The 18,744-nt window shown below is 35.6% G+C and overlaps 2 protein-coding genes and 1 pseudogene across 2 annotated transcripts in view; 1 reads left to right on the forward strand and 2 right to left on the reverse strand.

The window, feature by feature from the left end:
* LOC147824575 (uncharacterized) overlaps window positions 1-18,744 on the reverse strand; it is a 121,445-nt gene that overhangs the window by 20,274 nt on the left and 82,427 nt on the right. The window contains 1 exon segment of the mRNA XM_087189418.1: window positions 3,624-3,837. The gene's annotated coding sequence lies outside the window, so the exon portion shown is untranslated.
* LOC147824576 (peptidyl-prolyl cis-trans isomerase D pseudogene) lies at window positions 3,482-4,244 on the reverse strand (annotated as a pseudogene).
* Window positions 4,341-18,744, forward strand: part of LOC101700647 (protein CUSTOS-like) — a 60,266-nt gene continuing 45,862 nt past the window's right edge. The window contains exon 1 of the mRNA XM_087189423.1: window positions 4,341-4,346. Within this exon, the coding sequence (XP_087045549.1) occupies window positions 4,341-4,346 (6 nt within the window). The remainder of the gene's footprint in view (window positions 4,347-18,744) is intronic.

The raw sequence follows: 18,744 nt of genomic DNA on the forward strand, positions 1-18,744 counted from the left end.
TTTCAGAAGAGGATAGGCTCCATCTCTCACTGTTTTTACCAATACAACCATATGATTTTTCTCTTAAAGGTGAACTATTAGCTAACAAAAGCTTAAAATCAACAAATCCTGTTCTGTTTTTCAACAACTTTTTTTTTACTGTTCTAGATCTCCCTCAACTTTTATTTATGAGACTAGTCTTTACAATTTATCTATGGACTTATAAATCCATGTCACATTTTATCTTTTGAGAGTCTGTCATGTGGTCTGTGGAGTTCTTCATCTGCTCATGGGATGATTTGAAGGAGTGTCCCCCAAAGGTACATGTAAAAAAGCCTGGTCCCTAGAATGGCACTACTGGGAGATGATGGAGCCTGTGAGATGTAGGGCCTAGTGGGAGATCCATGAGCCATTCCAAGCATGCCTTGAAGGAGATGGTGGGATTCAAGCCCCTTCCTCTTTCTCTTTGCTCTCTGGATTGTGATGTAAATAGATTTACCCCACTACACACTCCTGCCATGATGTGCTGCCTTGCCAAATAGTGGGGTCAACCTATTGCAGGCTAGAACCTCTAAAACTGTGAGCCAAAATAAACCTTTTCTACACTGATTATCTCTAGCATTTCATTACAGTGACAGAAATCTGCCTAACAAAATCACCCAACCTATAATCTGTCCCTCCAGCTTTCAGTCATATGCCCAATAAACATCTCTTCTAGGTTTTCATCAAGGTCGCTAATAAAATATGAACAATTCATAAATCTATTATAAAACTACTGAAATCTCTCCAAGCCAATATGGGTTGATTAATGAGACACATTTGGCCACTGTTATTAAATTAGCTGTTGTTATTAAAATAACTAAAATTAGCTATTATTAGTTATATTAGGAATCTAATCCAAATAATTACATTATTTTCCATATCTCATTTCCTGGACATATCCACAAGGATATCACGATTGTTTTTGTCAGATGTCTCACTAATCCAAAAAATATCTATCTATATTACTTTTCTCTTCTACAATAAAATGAGGTTAGCTGGACATGCCTTGTTCTTGATGAACCCAGGCTGGTGCCTACCACCAAATAAAAGAATTTTAATTTGTTGAGCAATGTCTAACTCCCAAGACTTTTAATACTTCCTGGCTCTCCCTATGTTAAAGGAAGGTGTTACTCTTGCAGAAGTAAAACAACTTGGTGACTAACTTCCAGAAGTGATTGGCAATAAAGAGGCTGTCCCTAACAGCATGCACGGAAAGTAAATCAAACTGACATTACTCATCCTCCTAGATTGCCCATTGATGACAAATTCCAGAAGAGAGATAGAGCCTCACCCTTATTGATTCCCTACACACATGCACATACACAATCCACAGAGTTCTGTAGCACAAGACTAGCTTTCATGTAACCTGCTGATACTCTCAGCTGTTTCTTTCACTTTCAAACCATATCTTATTCAGAAAATGTCTACTATCACTTATATAAGGATGTTCCCCAAATACAAGTTTCTCTAGCATGTCCTTTGATGACATATTCCACTACCAGAAACTATTTTGGAGGATGGTATTCAATATATACTTGAATTTGGGCTTTGCCTTCTGCTTGGCCAAAATTCATTAGTCTTTTTTTTTTTTAAGAAAAGTTTTTCAATTTATACATAAGTTTTATCTATTCAGGTTAGAAGACAACTTCTGAAAACGTATTTCAATAGATTTGAGTTTTTATTTCTTGGCTCTCAGCTCTATTTCTAGGCAAAGTTCATAAGTTTGTTAATTCATTTCTGCAAATTAGAAGAATATTTTTATTCAGGACACTATTGTAAATTCCAATAAATTCCTAGAGACTCTAGGTTATATTGGATTCTGTCTTTGCTATCTGTGATTTCTGCAATAAAATATGATGCAAAATAATTCTATTTAATAGTAGCTTCTTTGCATAAAAGGAACTAGAAGAAAAATAAAGATCGTAAGTAAAATTAAATTTACCATAAGATGATTTCAAGTATAAAATGGAATTCAGCTACCTGACCTTGACATAACATTTTTCAACTTCCAATAGAAATACTTAAGAAGGACAAAAAGGATGAAGACCAAAATCAAAATAAAGATGGACAATTTAACAGAAAGAAGCAAAGGAGAATATATTATTAAGTATCAGTCAGACAAAACTGTTTAGAATATTTTAATCAACCGTTGCTCCTTCTTGTGCCACTAGGGGAAAGGGCAAACTTAGAGGCCAGAAGACTACTACTAGGAAAAGCCTTCATCTTGGCCTGATTGAAAAAATAAGATTGCAGCCACGACAAACCATATACAACCAACCTTCCCCGATAGGGGAATTGTGTTTGGAGGAAACTGAAGTATTGTTTTCTCCTACACCTCCCCAGGAACTGGTGTTAAGTTGGAGCCATTTTAGTTCATGAAGTAAACCCTATAGAGACAAAGGGCAGGAAAAGCATTGACAGTAGTGGGACATGGCAATTTCAATGTTTAACAGATCTCACCAATCAGAAGGTGACAGAGGCAGTAGGAGCAGAAGTCAATTTCTTGGGCTCAAAGATTTTAGTAGATGAAAACCCAAAAGAGGCTAGGAATTGGGCAAAGAGCTGCATGTCTGCCTGCTATCTAGCTACAGATCTGAGAGGGGAAACTCCCAAACAGAAACCCGAAGTGCTGTAGTGTGCTGGTAAACTGACTTTGGCCATAAAAAAGCTCTATTCTGTAATATTTGGCAATTTCCATGGTGTAAATACTATTGCCATGATGGAGCTCAGTTATTACTATCATTGAACCAGAAGGTGGTATGAGATTGATGCACAAACTCTGATTTAGTATAAGCTGAATCTTCCACAGTCCTTGGAAAATAGTAAATGTGGATTAACTTCTTCTCATTCTAGAATGAGTAAAGAGGAGCCCATTAAAAAATGCCTCAGGAACAAGGAAAGACAATGAAAATAATAGCTAGCAGGGATTGGGTACATTCAATTCTAAGCATTTTATAAACAACATCTCATTTAATCATGTCAACTCTATGAAGTAGGTAATATTATCAACATTTTTAGGCCACAGTCTGAAGTTTAGAAAGGTAAAGTAACTTGCCCCGCTCTTGCATGAAGATATTAAAGTGGTAGATTTGGTCTTTGGACCGTTGAACTCCAAAACCCATTTAAACCTCTATGCTAAGCACAAAGTAAACCTGCAATAAATGTGCTGGTTTCTTAACTTGCAATAAATCATCTTATAAATTAATGTAATTTTTCATAATTTTATCTTTTTCAGGCAAAAGTGAATACTTATTAGGTGAACATTTTTGCATATACGGCCTTCTCTTTATCTTTCTGTGCCTTTATCTTTTGACTTTCAGTAGTTCTGCCTGGATAGTTTTATCTTCTTGTACTATCTCTTCTTAAGATCAGTCAATGCTTGCTCATATTCTTTTAATCCTTGCCATCCTTAAGCTCTGCAATACAGTGCTCTGGTATTTGATGGATCTATTTCAAGATCCTACAAACAACTGTCAGCTGCTTGCTGCCAAGCTGCCATCTTCAGTTTACACACACCAATATTGAGTACACAGCTCAAGGCCGCAGGCTGCAGCCTGGAGCTGTCTGCTTCTTCAATAACAGCCTTTGCACTAGCCACATACCTTAAAACTTTTGTGTATTTTTTAATGGCCATCTCCCAGATCTGAGACTTGAAAAAAGTATTTCCAATGTTTTTTAAGTCTTCTGTTATTAATAAAATTTTATCTACATCTTTGAAATCCACATCTGCGTCTTCAGGGAAATCCAGATGACTGTCGCCAGAGCCTTCTTTTGGGAATATTCCCCAGTCGTCACCTTCTTTCAGTTCCCCGCATTCTGCAATAATGAACAATTTGGCAGGTTTTTACTTCACCATTTACTTCTACATTTTCCAGGATCCTCGCCACACCTATTCCTTTAATTACTTGACCAAACACCACTGTTGTGACAAAGAACTGAGAACCGTTTGTGTTGTGGCCTGCATTTGCCATGCTCAATAAACCCTCGCGATTGTGCTTATAATGAAAGTTTTCATCTTCAAATTTTTCACCATAAATACTTTCTCCACCTGTTCCATTCTGATTTGAGAAGTCTCCACCCTGAGTCATAAATTTCTTAATAATTCGATGGAAAGGATATCCTTTGAAATGAGGAGGTTTTGCAGTTGTGGATCCAATGCCTTTTTCTCCTGTACATAATGCACGAAAATTTTTGGCAGTTTTGGGTACAATATCTGCAAACATTTCTAAAACAATTCGACCAAGTCACTCCCCACCGATGTCCATGTCAACCAGGGGTTGCTCGGGTTGGAGGGCTTAGCTTGTGGGGACAGGTGCAGCATGTCGGTTTGCACATGTGCATGGAAGCACCACCTGGGCACCGCGTGCCCGACTGGGTGCTCAAATCCGAGGGCATGTTTCAATTTTATCTTTTGAATTAATGAGAGATCTATGTTTTTGTTTTGTTTTTTTGGTACTGGGGATCAAACTCAGGACCTTGCATTTGCGTGGCAGGCGCCAGAACCACTGACCTAAATCCCCGGCCCCAGAGATCTATGTTTAAGATCTTTTGATTACTCTTCCCTAACTTGGAATGACAGAGGCCTCTGAGGTATGTGTATGTGCATGCATATGGGTGTGTTGGAAAATATTCACAAAATGGAGGACCCAGGTCCTTAAATTTCTCTCTAGTCATAATAGAATGGATAGAGATCAGTGGCTGCGACTGATATTTCCAAATAAAAGCAGCCTGTCCTCTGTTAATCTTTTGGTGTTCTAAATTCATGCCAGACAGTCTTCCTCTTCGGTATTTGTCATCAACCTGAGTGCTTTAACATCCACATGGATAAGTCATCCAACACTTGCTTCATGGTGGCTTAATACACAGTGACCTTTTTTCCGTATCAACTATCTCCTCCCCTTGGCACACCTGAAGAACTTTGTACATCTATGTGCTCCACCTCTGATATACTGAATTCCAGAAAATTGCTAACTACAACCTTCTAGCTCTTCCACATCTTATTCTTCCATTTGGCCTTTGATCTACCCAAGGCTCCTCTGGCCATCTAGGGGCTACCCCCTGTTTTCCTCTTTCATGCCCTTTCTGTCTTCTCTACTTTCTTTACTCAGCCTAGACTCCTAAATATAGCAGTTCAATCATGGTCCTTCCAGTGACCTCACTAACTTTGTTCCTCTGCCTCCCACCTTGCCCCAGGCTTTACCCATCTGCCCTTTTAGCCCCTGCTGACAGCTTGAGGACTACTGAGAAGTCAGTAATATAATAAGGTTCTCCAATCTCACCTGTTTCTTCCTTACAGTCCCAATATGCTCCAGTGAATATTTGGTTAGACTTTTTTCTCTTATTCCCCCTGACAGCTATCCCTAACTTCCACCCTCAAATTCCCTACTCTGCAGTCACTTCCTAGCTTCACAAGAGTACACTGACTCCAATTCACAGGTGTGGTCAGAAGAGAGCTCTTGGATTGTGGGTGTAGCTCACTGGTAGAGTGCTTGCCTAGTGACCATAAGGGGCTAGGTATGATCCTCAGCACTGCAAAAACAAACAAACAAAGCAAAACTAAAACCAAAACCCAAAAGGGAATACTCCACATGTGATATATCACAGAACTACAAAGCCCTCAGTACACAAGCTTTTGGTGCAGAAATTTCAGTACTTCCTTTTTGAAGTCTCTATATTTGCTCTGAATGGTCCCCAAACCTTAATAATTTTCACAGCCAGGTTAGTCTGTTTTCCACAACCAAATAGAGATGGTCCTGGAATCTGAAGAGGGTGTACCACCATGACTTATGACTGGCACACATATTGTTGATATTTACATAATGAAACATGTTGAATCACCATCCACTGTTGCCAGGACCTTTGGTGATCCTGCAGGGGCTGTCTCAGTCTTCAAGGAGAAAATTCCTTCTCACACAGCATCCATCTCTCACAAGCCTACCCACTCTTGGGCTCTCAAAGTTGTAGACTTAGAGCAATAGACTTTAAAACACAAAACAACCAAGTCCCAAATATTTTTGATGTAGGCTTGATTGAAACTGTGGCTGTACAAAAGTGCCATACATTTCAACAACAGGAACCTAGGGGCATGAGATATTGACACAGGCATTTTAAGTTTTCCAAACAATGAGCCAGCCATTATAGCTTGGTCTAGAGATAAGGATCAAAGATGAACACTATTAACCAAGCAGATATTTTCCCCACACTAAAACTATGAAAATTTTCCAGATTGAGTTGAAGGTCCCTTCTTGACAGGTTTATGTTTCTTTCTTTCTTTCTTTCTTTTTTTTTTTGTTACTGGGGAACAAACTCAGGACCTTTCGCTTTTGAGGCAGGCGGCGGAACCACTGAGCTAAATCCCCGGCCCAGATTTATGTTTCTTATCAACATGAAATTGATTCTGGCTAGTGTGCATTTAAGAAGTTCCTCAACTACATTTTGATTTTTAACTACAATTGTTTATTGTTTATAACTCTTAATTTTGGGACAATGGTGTGTCTTTTACTTGTTTTGAGAAATTTTATTTCCCTGTTGTTACAGGAGGTTCAATTTGAATTTCTTCCTCAACATCCCAACTGATCTTATTGTAATTAGTTTAATAAGTATTAAGGAATTGTAGGGTTCTGTTGGAATTGGTAAAAGTATGTTTTCTGTGTTTCTGGGCTGGGAATAGTACAAAAGTAGATGAACAGTGCAATGAACCCCATGTATCCACCACCGGTGCAGTTCTAACAATTACCAAGAAGTTGCCACATTTATTGTAGAAATGTTTTAAAAATACAGTGCAGAAGTTTAGCACTATATTTTACCATGCACTATTAGTCCCCTGAGCAGATATCCTGAGGCCGGAAGGTCCTGTGGCTCAGGCATCTACCACCCCCACAGAGACAGCCATTCTCTCCTCAAGGCACACAACTCATGGTGAATATTTCTATTGCTATTTTAATTTTGCTTTACTTCTCTGCTTCATTGGTTATGTATTTGGATTTTAAAAATTTTTACATAAATAGTACATATCCACTGTACTTTATCAAACACTAGTTTGATGAAACACTGAGTTGTTGTTTTTTACTTTTTTAAAGTTCTCAGGCTCTTTTTATCTCTGAGGTAATAGCTTTCCTTGACATTAAAAGATTACTTTATATCATGGAATGCTTTTCTTCATATTTATACAATTATGTATAAATATATACAATATTTTGTTGGTTATTAAGCCCTTGTCTCTCTTCTCAAACCTTAGCCTTGTTTTGTGATGCAGAGTTTGTGACTCTATAAGCCACATTTCTCCTTTGCTCTCTGGCTTCCTGTTAGGATCCTTGTTGGTTTCCTGTTTGCTAACAGATCCCATGAGTATCACTGAGGCAACACTTCTCCACTCCTGCAACTGCAGCCATTGTCCCTCACAGTAGCTGAGTGTGTCTTGTAGTTCCTGCCCAGATTTCTAAGACCATCTCAGAGACAACAGCACCATTCTCCTGGGCCCCTTCTCAGAGGTCAGGGTCCCAGGCCAGGAGGCTCCTCCCTCTAACACTTGCTAAGCAAAACCTTCTTATCAGAAGCCACCATACTTTCTCTATTCAAATAACCACATGACATCTCTATTCTGACAATGACCAACATAAATGTATAGATATGTTGGAATTTCTTCTTTTAATTATTTATATATGTATTTATTTACTTACAATAAATAGAATAATACCATGCCCATTGTTTTGCTACTTCGTTTTTTCACTTTGTGTTTCATGGACATCTTTCCAGACTAATACATATAATTGTACCTAATTCTTCTCAATAGTTGCATAATATTCCATTCTATGGACATACTATAATTTATCCAATCATTTTCCCATTGATGGACATACAACTCAATACCCAATTTGTGCTATTACAAAAAAAACTGCTACATCAGTATCTTTGTTCATGTATCTTTTCATTCCAATAACATTGCTTCTCTAAAAATATTACTGAAAGGGGTATTTTCTCTGTCAGAGAATATTTATATTTTTATGTATCACAAGTACTGAATTGTTATGCTTCTCAGTTTATGATACAATATCATTATTAGTTCATGCAAGGCCCTTCTTTTTGTTTTATAGTTTCCATCTTATTGCCATTTCTAACACGCTTTCTTATTTCTTATATCCTAGTGTGAATTTTTTTTAATCATTTGTGCATAGGAATATTTTTTATCTGTTTCCTTCAAGATTAGTGTAAAAATTTTGTAGTTATGTTCCCAGAAGTGCAACTGCTGTCTATACCTTAAGTGTAAACATATTTAACTAACAAAGGAGGGAGGGCTTTCCCAGCTTACACAGCAATATTTGGGATTTATCATTTCCTCAAATCCTCTCTTACACATGGCAAGTTATACTCTTACTTGCCCATGTGATAGGATGCATAGTGAAAAATTATGTATTTCTTCATATACTCATTAACAATTTAGGCTTCGCCTACTGGGTTTTCTGATTGTTATTTGTTCCCCACTGATTTTCAAAGTCTCTTGTATATCCTAAATAGTAATTTCTTTTTATTTTCCCTCATGTAATAGTTTAGTACTGTATTAGCTCACTTTTTGTTACTATAATGAAGTACTAGAAATAGTTTACTTTTATATTTCTGGAGGCATAAGGTCAAAAGACCATATCTGGCAATGGTTATCTCACTGTTTTGAGATGACACATGGCAAGAGACAGGGAGTACACTTATGTATATCCTAGTATTTCTCTTTCTCCCACCAGAATTCAACCTGTAGGCTCCATACTGATGACTTTATCTAATCCTACTCATCTCTCAAAGGCCCTGCCTCTAAAAACCATAGATTAAGTTTCCACTGTCTTAGTACTTCATAATGAGGATTAAATTTCAACATATGAACCCATGGGGGACACAGTCAGACTACATGCAAACCACAGCAAACTCTCAGGCACTTTATATTGTTATTGCTATTATAAAGAGTATAACATTTTCTACTAGACATTATTTTCTGTGAATCTTGTATCTAATGTTCTCATTAATCCTTTGGAGTTTTTTCTCTATAAATAATAACATCATCCACTGGTCATGAAAATTTTATCACTTTCAATCCTTAAACTTATTTCATTTCTTAAATCTTATTGATAAGGTAGTATGTTTAAAAATAAAGGTGCAGAAGGTATTCCTATTTAGTTATCAACCTTAAGAGGAATCTGTCTTGAAATGTTGCATTAATTATTATGTTTGCTATAATTGTGTGATAAATACTCTTTATTAACTTAAGAAAGTTCTTTCCATTTTTTTTGTAGTGTCAAGGAGGACTGAACTCAGGGCCTCATGCATGCTAGGCAAGTGCTCCACCACTGAATTATACCCCTAGTCCATATTCATACTTTTAAAGTGCATTTGATCATCAGTTTTTAATCATAAGTAGGTGTTAAATTAAAAAAAAAAAAAAAAAAGCTTTTATGATCTACCAAGAAATTGGTAGGATTTTTCTCCTTCAGAATATAAATGGAAAAATGATTTGATATGAAACTACCTTGCATCTCTGGGCTTAAATTTTATTTAAGATTTTTACATCTGTGTTCAAAAATTATGCTAATCTTTTCAGGGATCAACTGGCCTAGTTTTCCAAGAACCAGCCATCTCAGCTGTAAAAGTGAAAGTCCCACACAGCAGAAAACCCGTTGGTCAAGAAGAGATAATCACCCTACCTATAATTACTTTTTCCTTATACTATTTGTGGTAGGCAGAATAATGGCTCCCTAAAGATGTAGTCTCTGGAACCTATGAATCTATTATGTTACATGGCCAGGGGAAATTAAGGTTGTAGGTAAAATCACGTTTGTTCATCAGCTGACCTTTAGGGAGATTTTTCCAGATTATCTGAGTGGGTTCCGTGTGATCACAGGATCTTAAATATGGAAGAGGAAGACAGAAGAGTCAGTATCACCTTGATATGGCATGAGGAACACTCCACCAACTATTGCTGGCTATGAAGATGTAGGGGGATGCTGAGCCATAAAATGCAATTGGCGTCTAGTTGCTGGAAAAGGCAAGAAAGCAGATTTTCCTGTAGAACCTTCAGAAAGGAATATAACACTACCAGCACCTGGGTAGCTGAGGCTGGAGGATCACCATGAGTTCAAGGCTACCCTGCGCTACATAGTGAGCTTAAGATCAGACTGGACTATGTAGTGAGACCCTGTCTCAAAAAGCCAAAACAACACCAACAAAGGAATACAACCCTCCTGATGCCTTGATTTTAGCCCACCAATGCCCATTTCAGACTTCTTTGCACCAGAACTGTCAGATTAAACTAGAACTGTACAGCTTGATGCCTCTAGGTTTATAATATTATAATTGGTTACAGCAAAGAAAGAGAATGAATACTGTTCTCATTTAGCTTAGGCATTAATCTTATATAGAGTTTATCTCAGAAAATAAGTAGCTGGCCCACTTGCCTCATCCCTCTACTTAAATGTTTTTAATGTTGCTCATAGGGGTGCACCTCTGTACTCAGGAAGCCAAGATGAGAGAACTGCTTGAGCCTAGAAATTTGGGGACAGCCTGGGAAACATAGTAAGACCTTATCTCTAAAAAAATAAAAATTACTTTCTAAACTAACTTAATGAAATGGTGATTGGTTTGGTTTTTTTTGGTACCAGGGATCAAACTCGGGTCCTTGCACTTGTGAGGCAGGCAGCAGAACCACTGAGTTAAATTCCTAGCCCTTGTTTTTTGATATAATTAACAGTCCTACTGAAATCACAAGAATTGGCTGGGCTTTGTGCTTTTTTTGGAAGGGGATGAAATGGAAAACATTTTTGAAATTTCAATCTTATTGTTGGTTATTGGTATACTAAAGTTTATATTTTTTCCATGTGGTTAATCTTTTCTATAGAATGACAGTAGATTATGCCAGTACCAATTATAATATACAAGATTATTTTCCCACTTAAATGCAATCTAATAGTATCCTATGTTGCTAGATAGTTTCTCTACACATTATAGCTATTTCTCTGTTGCTAGATCAATTCTTTTTTCTTTTGATTATACATGCTGTAAAATAAATTTTATTATCTAGCAGGACTAGTTTTCCCTCATAGTCTTTTATTCAAAAATCTCCTAATTATTCTGGCATATATTATTCCATATATAATTTAAAATAATCTAATTAATATATTTTTTCTTAGCTTGAAAATAATTCCAAGAAGGCCATTAAATTAAGTTTAAACATTAACTAAAGATTGGTATTTTTATAATACTGGCTTTTCTAATCAGTACTAAGTTTTATCTAACACTCATTCCATATTTATGGCATGTCTTTAAAGTTTTAGTTTTTTTAATTGCCTTTATTTCATTTGTTCCCCTGAATTTTATAATTTTTGTTTCTATTGTGAGTATTTTTCTTCCTTTTACATTGCAATTGATTATTCAAAGAATAAAAGTAATAAGATATTTTTATACACTTCTTTCACATTCAGCTCCTTCCTATAGTCTCTTCTTAGTTTTAATAGCTTTTAAATTGCATTATACAGTATTTTCTGGATATATAATCATATTATCTTCAAATTCCATCTCTTCTTTTTTAATGTTACTTATTTTACTCTATTGTCCCACTTCCTTGCTAAAACTTCCAAAACAATGCTGAATAATAATAATGCTGGCAAGTATCCCTATTCTGTTTATGATTTTTTAAAATTTATAAATGGTTTCAATTTTTCTACTCATCTCTAAAGATGAGTTATTCTCATTTCTATTTTATTTAGAATTTTGGGGGGGGAGGAACTGCTGAATTCTATAAAATGCTCCTTTATCATCTTGCTTTAGTTGCATCTTTTAAAATTTTCTTATTTTTTTAATTACAAAAATTATATTAATAGATTTTCTAAAATGTAACCAATTTCAGTGTCTGGAACATGTCATATTTGATTAAGGTTTTTAAGCTTTATAATATTTTTATTTTATCTTATTTTGTAGACACATAGAGACACATATAAATGTAAATAAATATATAAATATGATCATGTTGTACACACTTTTCTGTAGTGGTATTTTCCTATTTTGCTTAGGGTTTTTTCCTTCTTTTCCTCTTCTTCACCTACCATTCACCCCTGGTTGTGTGTGTGTGTGTGTGTGTGTGTGTGTGTGTGTATGTGTGTGTGTGTGTTTCTGGGGATTAAAACCTGGGCCTCTGCATGCTAATCATGTCCTCTTCCACTGAGATATATCCCCACCTTTAGTAATTTTTTAAACATACAAGTATTTATATACTTTTTTTCATGTTTTTTCTTCATGTTCATATAATAATGTATAATACTATCATATATAATGAAGCATGTACATATGTAGGGTTTTGCATTGTTTCTGAAAAGGAATTCCTTTCTTTTCTTTCTTGCTTTCTTTTTTCTTTCTTTTCTTTCTTTCTCTCTTTTCTTTCTTTCCTTTCTTTCTCTACCCCCTCCATACCGCCCCTCTTTCTTTCTTGCAGTACTGCTCAAGCTAGGCAAGAGCTCTACCACTGACCTGTACCCTAAGTCCTTCTTATTTTTTATTTCGAGACAGGGTCTTGCTAAGTTGCCCAGCAGGCCTTGAACTTTCAATCCTCCTGCCTCAGCCTCCTGGGTAACTAGGATTACAGATGTGCACCACCATGCTTGGCTCTCTGTATGTTGACTTTTTACTCAGTATTACCTTAAGGTAATTCCAAAAAATGAGTTAAATAGTTGTTTTAAGGCCACTTAATATTCTATGGTAGATGTGGCATAATAGATTCAGCAGTCTTACCAGTCATTTGCTTACCCTTTTCTTTCCAAATTTTTTTGTACCATGTCAAACAAAGCCACACAAAACTTTTAGATCAGATGTTTTACACTTGGTTAGTATGATTTAGATAGGATGCCCAAACATGGGCCTAAGGGCAAAGGTAGATGATAGGTATTAGATGTTAATAAATTGTTTTCCAAAAATGTTGCCCCAACAATTTTTGAAACACTTTCCACTATCCCCACCAACAATAGACATTATTAATCTTTTTAATATTTTGCTAATTAGATGAGTGAAAAGCAGTATCTCAGTGTCAGAATATTATATTTTGGTTATTTGGATTTATACTGTTTTACAAACACATTTCCAAATCTGTTACTTTCCTATTAACTTCCTCATCTTATTAATCTATGCTATCTTTTGCTATTAAAGGTTTTTTATTTTTATATAGCCAAATAAGTTTAGCTCTTTTTATTCTTCCCTGCTGTTTCTTTTTGGTTTCCAGTCTTGGCTAAGGTCTCCTGCATTCATAGATGGTTTGTGTAAGCTTCTACATTTTCTTGCATTTTTCTTATTTATCATTTATAATTATACCTTTGATCCAAATAGCATTTATTTTTAACATCATAAGTTATAGTATTAATTTTAATTTCCCCCAATTGCACCAATGCTTTTTATTAAATAATTCAACCAGTTCGCATCAAATTGAAATATTGTGAAAAAATGTTCAACATCACTGGTCATTCAAGAAAAGCAAATTAAAACAACACTGAGATTTCACCTCACTCTAGAAAGAATGGCTGCTATCAAGAAATCAACCACGGGCCAGGGATTTAGCTTAGTGGTTCTGGCACCTGCCTCACAAGTGCAAGGTCCTGAGTTCAATCCCCAGTACCAGAAAGAAAGAAAGAAAGAAATCAACCAATAACAATGCTAGTGAGTGAGGCTTTTGGGGCGGGGGGGGGGTCCCTGCTCCACTGTTGGTGAGAGTGTAAACTGGTGCAACCAATGTGGAAATCAGTATGGAGATTCCTCAAAAAACTAAAACTAGAGGTTCCATTTGACCCAGCTATTCCCCTTCCTGGCATCTTTCCAAAACAGTTAAAAGCATCATACCAGAGCAATATATGCATACACATGTTTATAGCGACACAGTTTCTAATAGTTTCTAGGCTGGAAACAGCCTAGATGCCCATCAACAGATGAATGGATAAAAAAGATGTGGGTTTTTTTATACAATGGAGTACTACTCTGCCCTACAGAAGGATGAACTTGAAACATTTTTAGGTAAATGGATGCACCTTGAGACCATACTCTTAAGTGAAATATATCTGACACAAATGTTTAAATACCACATTGTTGGGCTGGAGATTTAGCTCAGTGGTTCCACCACCTGCCTTGCAAGTGCAAGGTCCCAAGTTCAATTCCCGGTACCAAAAAAACTAAAAAACTAATAAATAAATAAATATCACATTGTTTCCCTGGAAACAGAAACTGAAAGGGTAAATAAGGACCAAAATGTATAATAGATGTTGGGAAATAGGAAGAAAATGTTCAAATGGGAAGAGGAACAAGGGGAGTGGGAGGGGGGAAAAGAAGGAAGAGAAAAGGAAAAAAAGAATAGAAGGAAAAAAATGGAAACAAAGCTTTTGTAAATGAGAGTGAAGAGGGGTTGAAGGGAGGGGAGGGGACTTGGGAAAAAGGAAGAACCAAGATATTATATACAGGTACAAATTCCCTATGTTGAATGTGATCGTTATACATATCTAAATGTACTAATAAAATTTTTAAAAAAGATATATCACCTTTGCCATGTATTAAATTTTAATTTTTGCTGTATTTATTTTTAAATTTTTCTATTTTCTTTCTTCATTGGTACCATATATATTTACTTTTCTATTAGCTTTATAATGCATTCTACTATCTGGATAAGCAAGTTCTCCCACATTGTTGTTTTCTCTGTTTGTTAATGCTATTCCCATATAATTATTCTTCCATATAAACTGTAGAATAAAGCTGGGCATGTTTGCAATTCTAGTACTTAGGAGGCCAAGGCAGGAGGATCATTGTAAGTTCAAGGCTAGCCTGAACTGTATAGTGAGACTGTGTGTTAAAAACAAAAACAGGGGATTTAGCTCAGTGGTTCTAACACCTGCCCCGCAAGCGGAAGGACCCGAGTTCGATCCCCAGTACCAAAAAACAAAAGCAAACAAACAAAAACTGGGACATAATTAAAAGAACTCATGCATATTGCATTATAATTACAGATTAATTTTAGGAGAACTGACATGCTATACTGCTATATCTACTGAGGAAATATTTTTGTTTCATGATGTCCTAAATTTGCTAAATTTTACTTGCTAGGATTTTTTTTAGAATTTTTAAATCTATATAAATGAAATAATGCAATACAATAGTTCTTCTTTGCCTTATTTCTCAAAATTTAATATTATGTGGCATTTATAATATTGGGAATTTTTTCATATTTTCCTATATCCTTAGTTTTTCAAAAAGAAAACGTGAATTACTTGTCCTTTGAATGTTAGAAAAAATTGAACTGTAATATTGTTCAAAGCTGTTGTTTTCTTCATTAGTTAAAAAACTGTATTACAAAAGTAGAGAAAATAGTATAATAAATCACTTGTATCTACCACCTATCTTTGACAACAACTATTTCCTATTTTTGTTTCATCTATTCTTACACGTCTATTTTGTTGGAATATTTAAAAGCAAATCTCAGATTTCATATAATTTTATCTGTAAGTAGTTTGCTATGTGTCTCTAACAGATAAGGATGTTCTTTTAATCTTTCTATGCTTTGTGAGTGTGCATGTGTGTGGTACTGGGAACTGATCCTAGAGCCTTACACATGCTAGACAAATGCTCTATCACTGAGCTACATCCCCAGCTCCCCTGGATTCCTTTTTTTTTCTTTTTTCAATATTTTAAAGAGACAAGGTATATCACTTATTTGCCCAGGCTGGCCTTGATCTTACCATCCTCCTGCCTCAGCTCCCTGAGTACCTGGAATTACAGGTATGCAACACTACATCTAGCAAGACTATTCTTTCAAATTTTATATCCAACGTAAAATTTTCCATTTTTAGAAAAATGTTTTTATAGTTGGTTTTAATTAGAATCCAAATAAGGTCCACACCACATTATTTTGTTATATTTCTTCTTTCTGTCTTAATTTATAATAGTTCTCTCCTGCTTTCTTTTTAATGTCTCCATGCCATTTACTTGTTTAAAAATCAGGTTATTTGTCCTACCTAATATTCCTGATTCTGAATTTGGCTGATTATTTTCTCATAGTGTTAACTTGTTCCTCTTCTCTTATGTTTTGTAGACTAAGAGTTAGACAGAGGGCTAATTATATTTAAGTTGAATTTTATTTTGGTGGAATATGTTTCATAGGAGCTCTAAATGTACTGTACTTCATATTGCACAACATCATGGTGGCCTAAATGTCTGGTTGTCCCACTTAGAATGGTATTGAGATTGATGGATAAACTGAAGTTTTGTCAAGCTTAATCAATTCATTATAAAGTCTGCTACTGGCCTTTTATTTAATGGCTTTAGAAGCCACTGATTATCATCCCTTAGAGCTACTGTTTCACTATAGTTTGCAACATGGTAATCTTATTCTACCATTCCTTCAGCTTTTAGTAACTGAAATTCTTCAATAAAGAAATATTTTTTCTTATCAACTCTATAGTTACCCTAAAGTATAATTTGTACAAGAAATGTAGGCTGACATCTATTATTTTTATTTTAAAATTTATTTTACTTATTTATTTGGGGACAGGGCTTCACTATATTTCCCAGCCTAACCTTGAACTTGGGATCCTTCTGCGTCAGCGTCCTACAACACAGGGCCATGCTACCACACCCAGCTAAATGGCACTTCCTTCAAAATAGTAGAGTTAACCTCTTTAACATTTCATAGGATATTTGTATTTTTTTAAATGTAGTCATTATGTTTTGCAAGATAAAATTCATTCTCTCTAGACTCCCAGGATATTTTTCTGGAACACACAAATTTTCTTTGTAAAATCCTTTTGATTTCTTTCACATCTCCTTTTTCAAACCTATAATGGGGTGTGTGCACGCGCGTGTGTGTGTGTGTGTGTGTATGTGTTTGTGTGTTATGTGTGTGCATGTGATCTAAAATGTTTCTATTTGCTTACTTTTACAAAGAACTAACATATCCTTTGGTGACCTCAGGGATGATTTTCCCAGATACTCTTGCCTGTTTCACATTGCAGATAGTTTGGAGAATGGATGAGGAATCACTTAAGTAATTTATAATTCGAAATTGCCCTTCTAGTACATTTTTCCAGTTAATACAAATTTAATCTCTAGTACCTCACTCTACTATGCAGAGACAAATTAGAAGTCATCAGGAAAAAACCTCTGAGCTTTTTACTTATCTTGTCAACCTACCAATTTACTTGCATTCTTTTTTTTTTTAAATTCTGCTTTCTCTCACCATTATGAAATACAGTAATTATTCAATTAGGCACTGTGTATATCTCTCCCACATCTCTAAAGACCATCTTCCATCAATTATTCCTTCTCTAGTGTCTTATATTCTCTCAACTGGTTTTCTTCTCAGTCTGTATGTAGGCTTAAGTCTCATATCTTAAACAAACACCTCTCCTAATCCTATGTTGTCTTCTAGTTACCTCCATCCATCTTTTTTTGTCCATCACAGCAAGTTCACTGAAAATACATAGTTTCCACCCATGGGTTTTCCTCTATCCCCATTACTTCTCCAAATCTTCTCTTGCCAAATGTAGTAGCAGTTGAATTTGCTAAAAACTAATGATCTCTCCCTGGCACCGAATGCCATCAACCTCCTTGAAATGCCTCCCTTTCTAGACTTTTGAACTCTTCCATCTCTAGGTTCTTCTATTATTTATGTATTCTTTCTCATTTTTTTCTGTAATAATTATGACCTTCAAATGTCAGTCTTTCCATCATCCTTAGCTCCCTTTTCTACTTACCATGGTGGGGTAGGGGAGTTGGGACCAATTAATCTTTGTATGGTCTTGCCTTCCAGAGATGAACTTCTAATCAAAACATTCTCATTAGGTCCTCTGTATCCACACTGATTTGCTTAGATAGCTTAATAGGCAACACAATGGCAAAATATCCTCATCTGAACTCAAAATTTTTCTTCCTCCTACATTTCCCCTTTGAAGTGGCACTACTATCTATCCATTCGTACAAGCCAGATGCCTGATGTGATAATGTAAAATAATGTAATTACAAAACAAAAAAGCCACTCAATAGTCATGAAGATGTATCATATACTTAAGGTTGATCTCATGAAAGATCATTATGAAAAGTATTACCAGGTCTCAAAAAAAATTCTCTCTTCAAACTCTCTCTCTCATGTTCACTTGAAATGCTTTTTCTTGACTTTAATCTATTTCTTCCCTCTTTGATCTAGATTCTTCTGCTCATATATGGCTCATAAGGCTACTGTAACTCTGTGTGATCTTTCAGGCCAATTCCACACAGTGTTCTTTGAAGTTTTAGAATATCCTAGTTTATATCAGGAGAGAATCAGCTATCATATATCACATTTCAAAGTGACTATAGATATCAGTTATGTACTGTATATTTCAAAAACACAGAAGCAAGATTTTTGAATATTTTCACCATAAATAAATGATAAATGTTTGAGAAGATAGATATGCTTAACCTGGTTTAAGCATTACACAAAATGTACATGTATTAAAACCACACGATGTTATGTATAATTGTTTAATTTTTATGTATCAGTTAAAATAAATTTAATGTTTTTGAAAGAGAATCAGATTTTCCAGCTTAGCTGGCTCACTCAATGAAACATGCCTGCCCATACCCCTCAGTGTTTGCTGGATGCTTGGTTGGGACCAGGTTCTCTTTGAAAGGACTGTGAGTAAGTTAGCCTGGGTGTCAATGTCAGTCCTTGACCTGCTAGTCTCTACA

Source organism: Heterocephalus glaber, unplaced genomic scaffold, assembly GCF_053883595.1.
Source record: "Heterocephalus glaber isolate CG9 unplaced genomic scaffold, H.glaber_assembly_v1.0 deba00001538, whole genome shotgun sequence".
In the NCBI taxonomy this organism is placed as follows: domain Eukaryota; kingdom Metazoa; phylum Chordata; class Mammalia; order Rodentia; family Bathyergidae; genus Heterocephalus; species Heterocephalus glaber.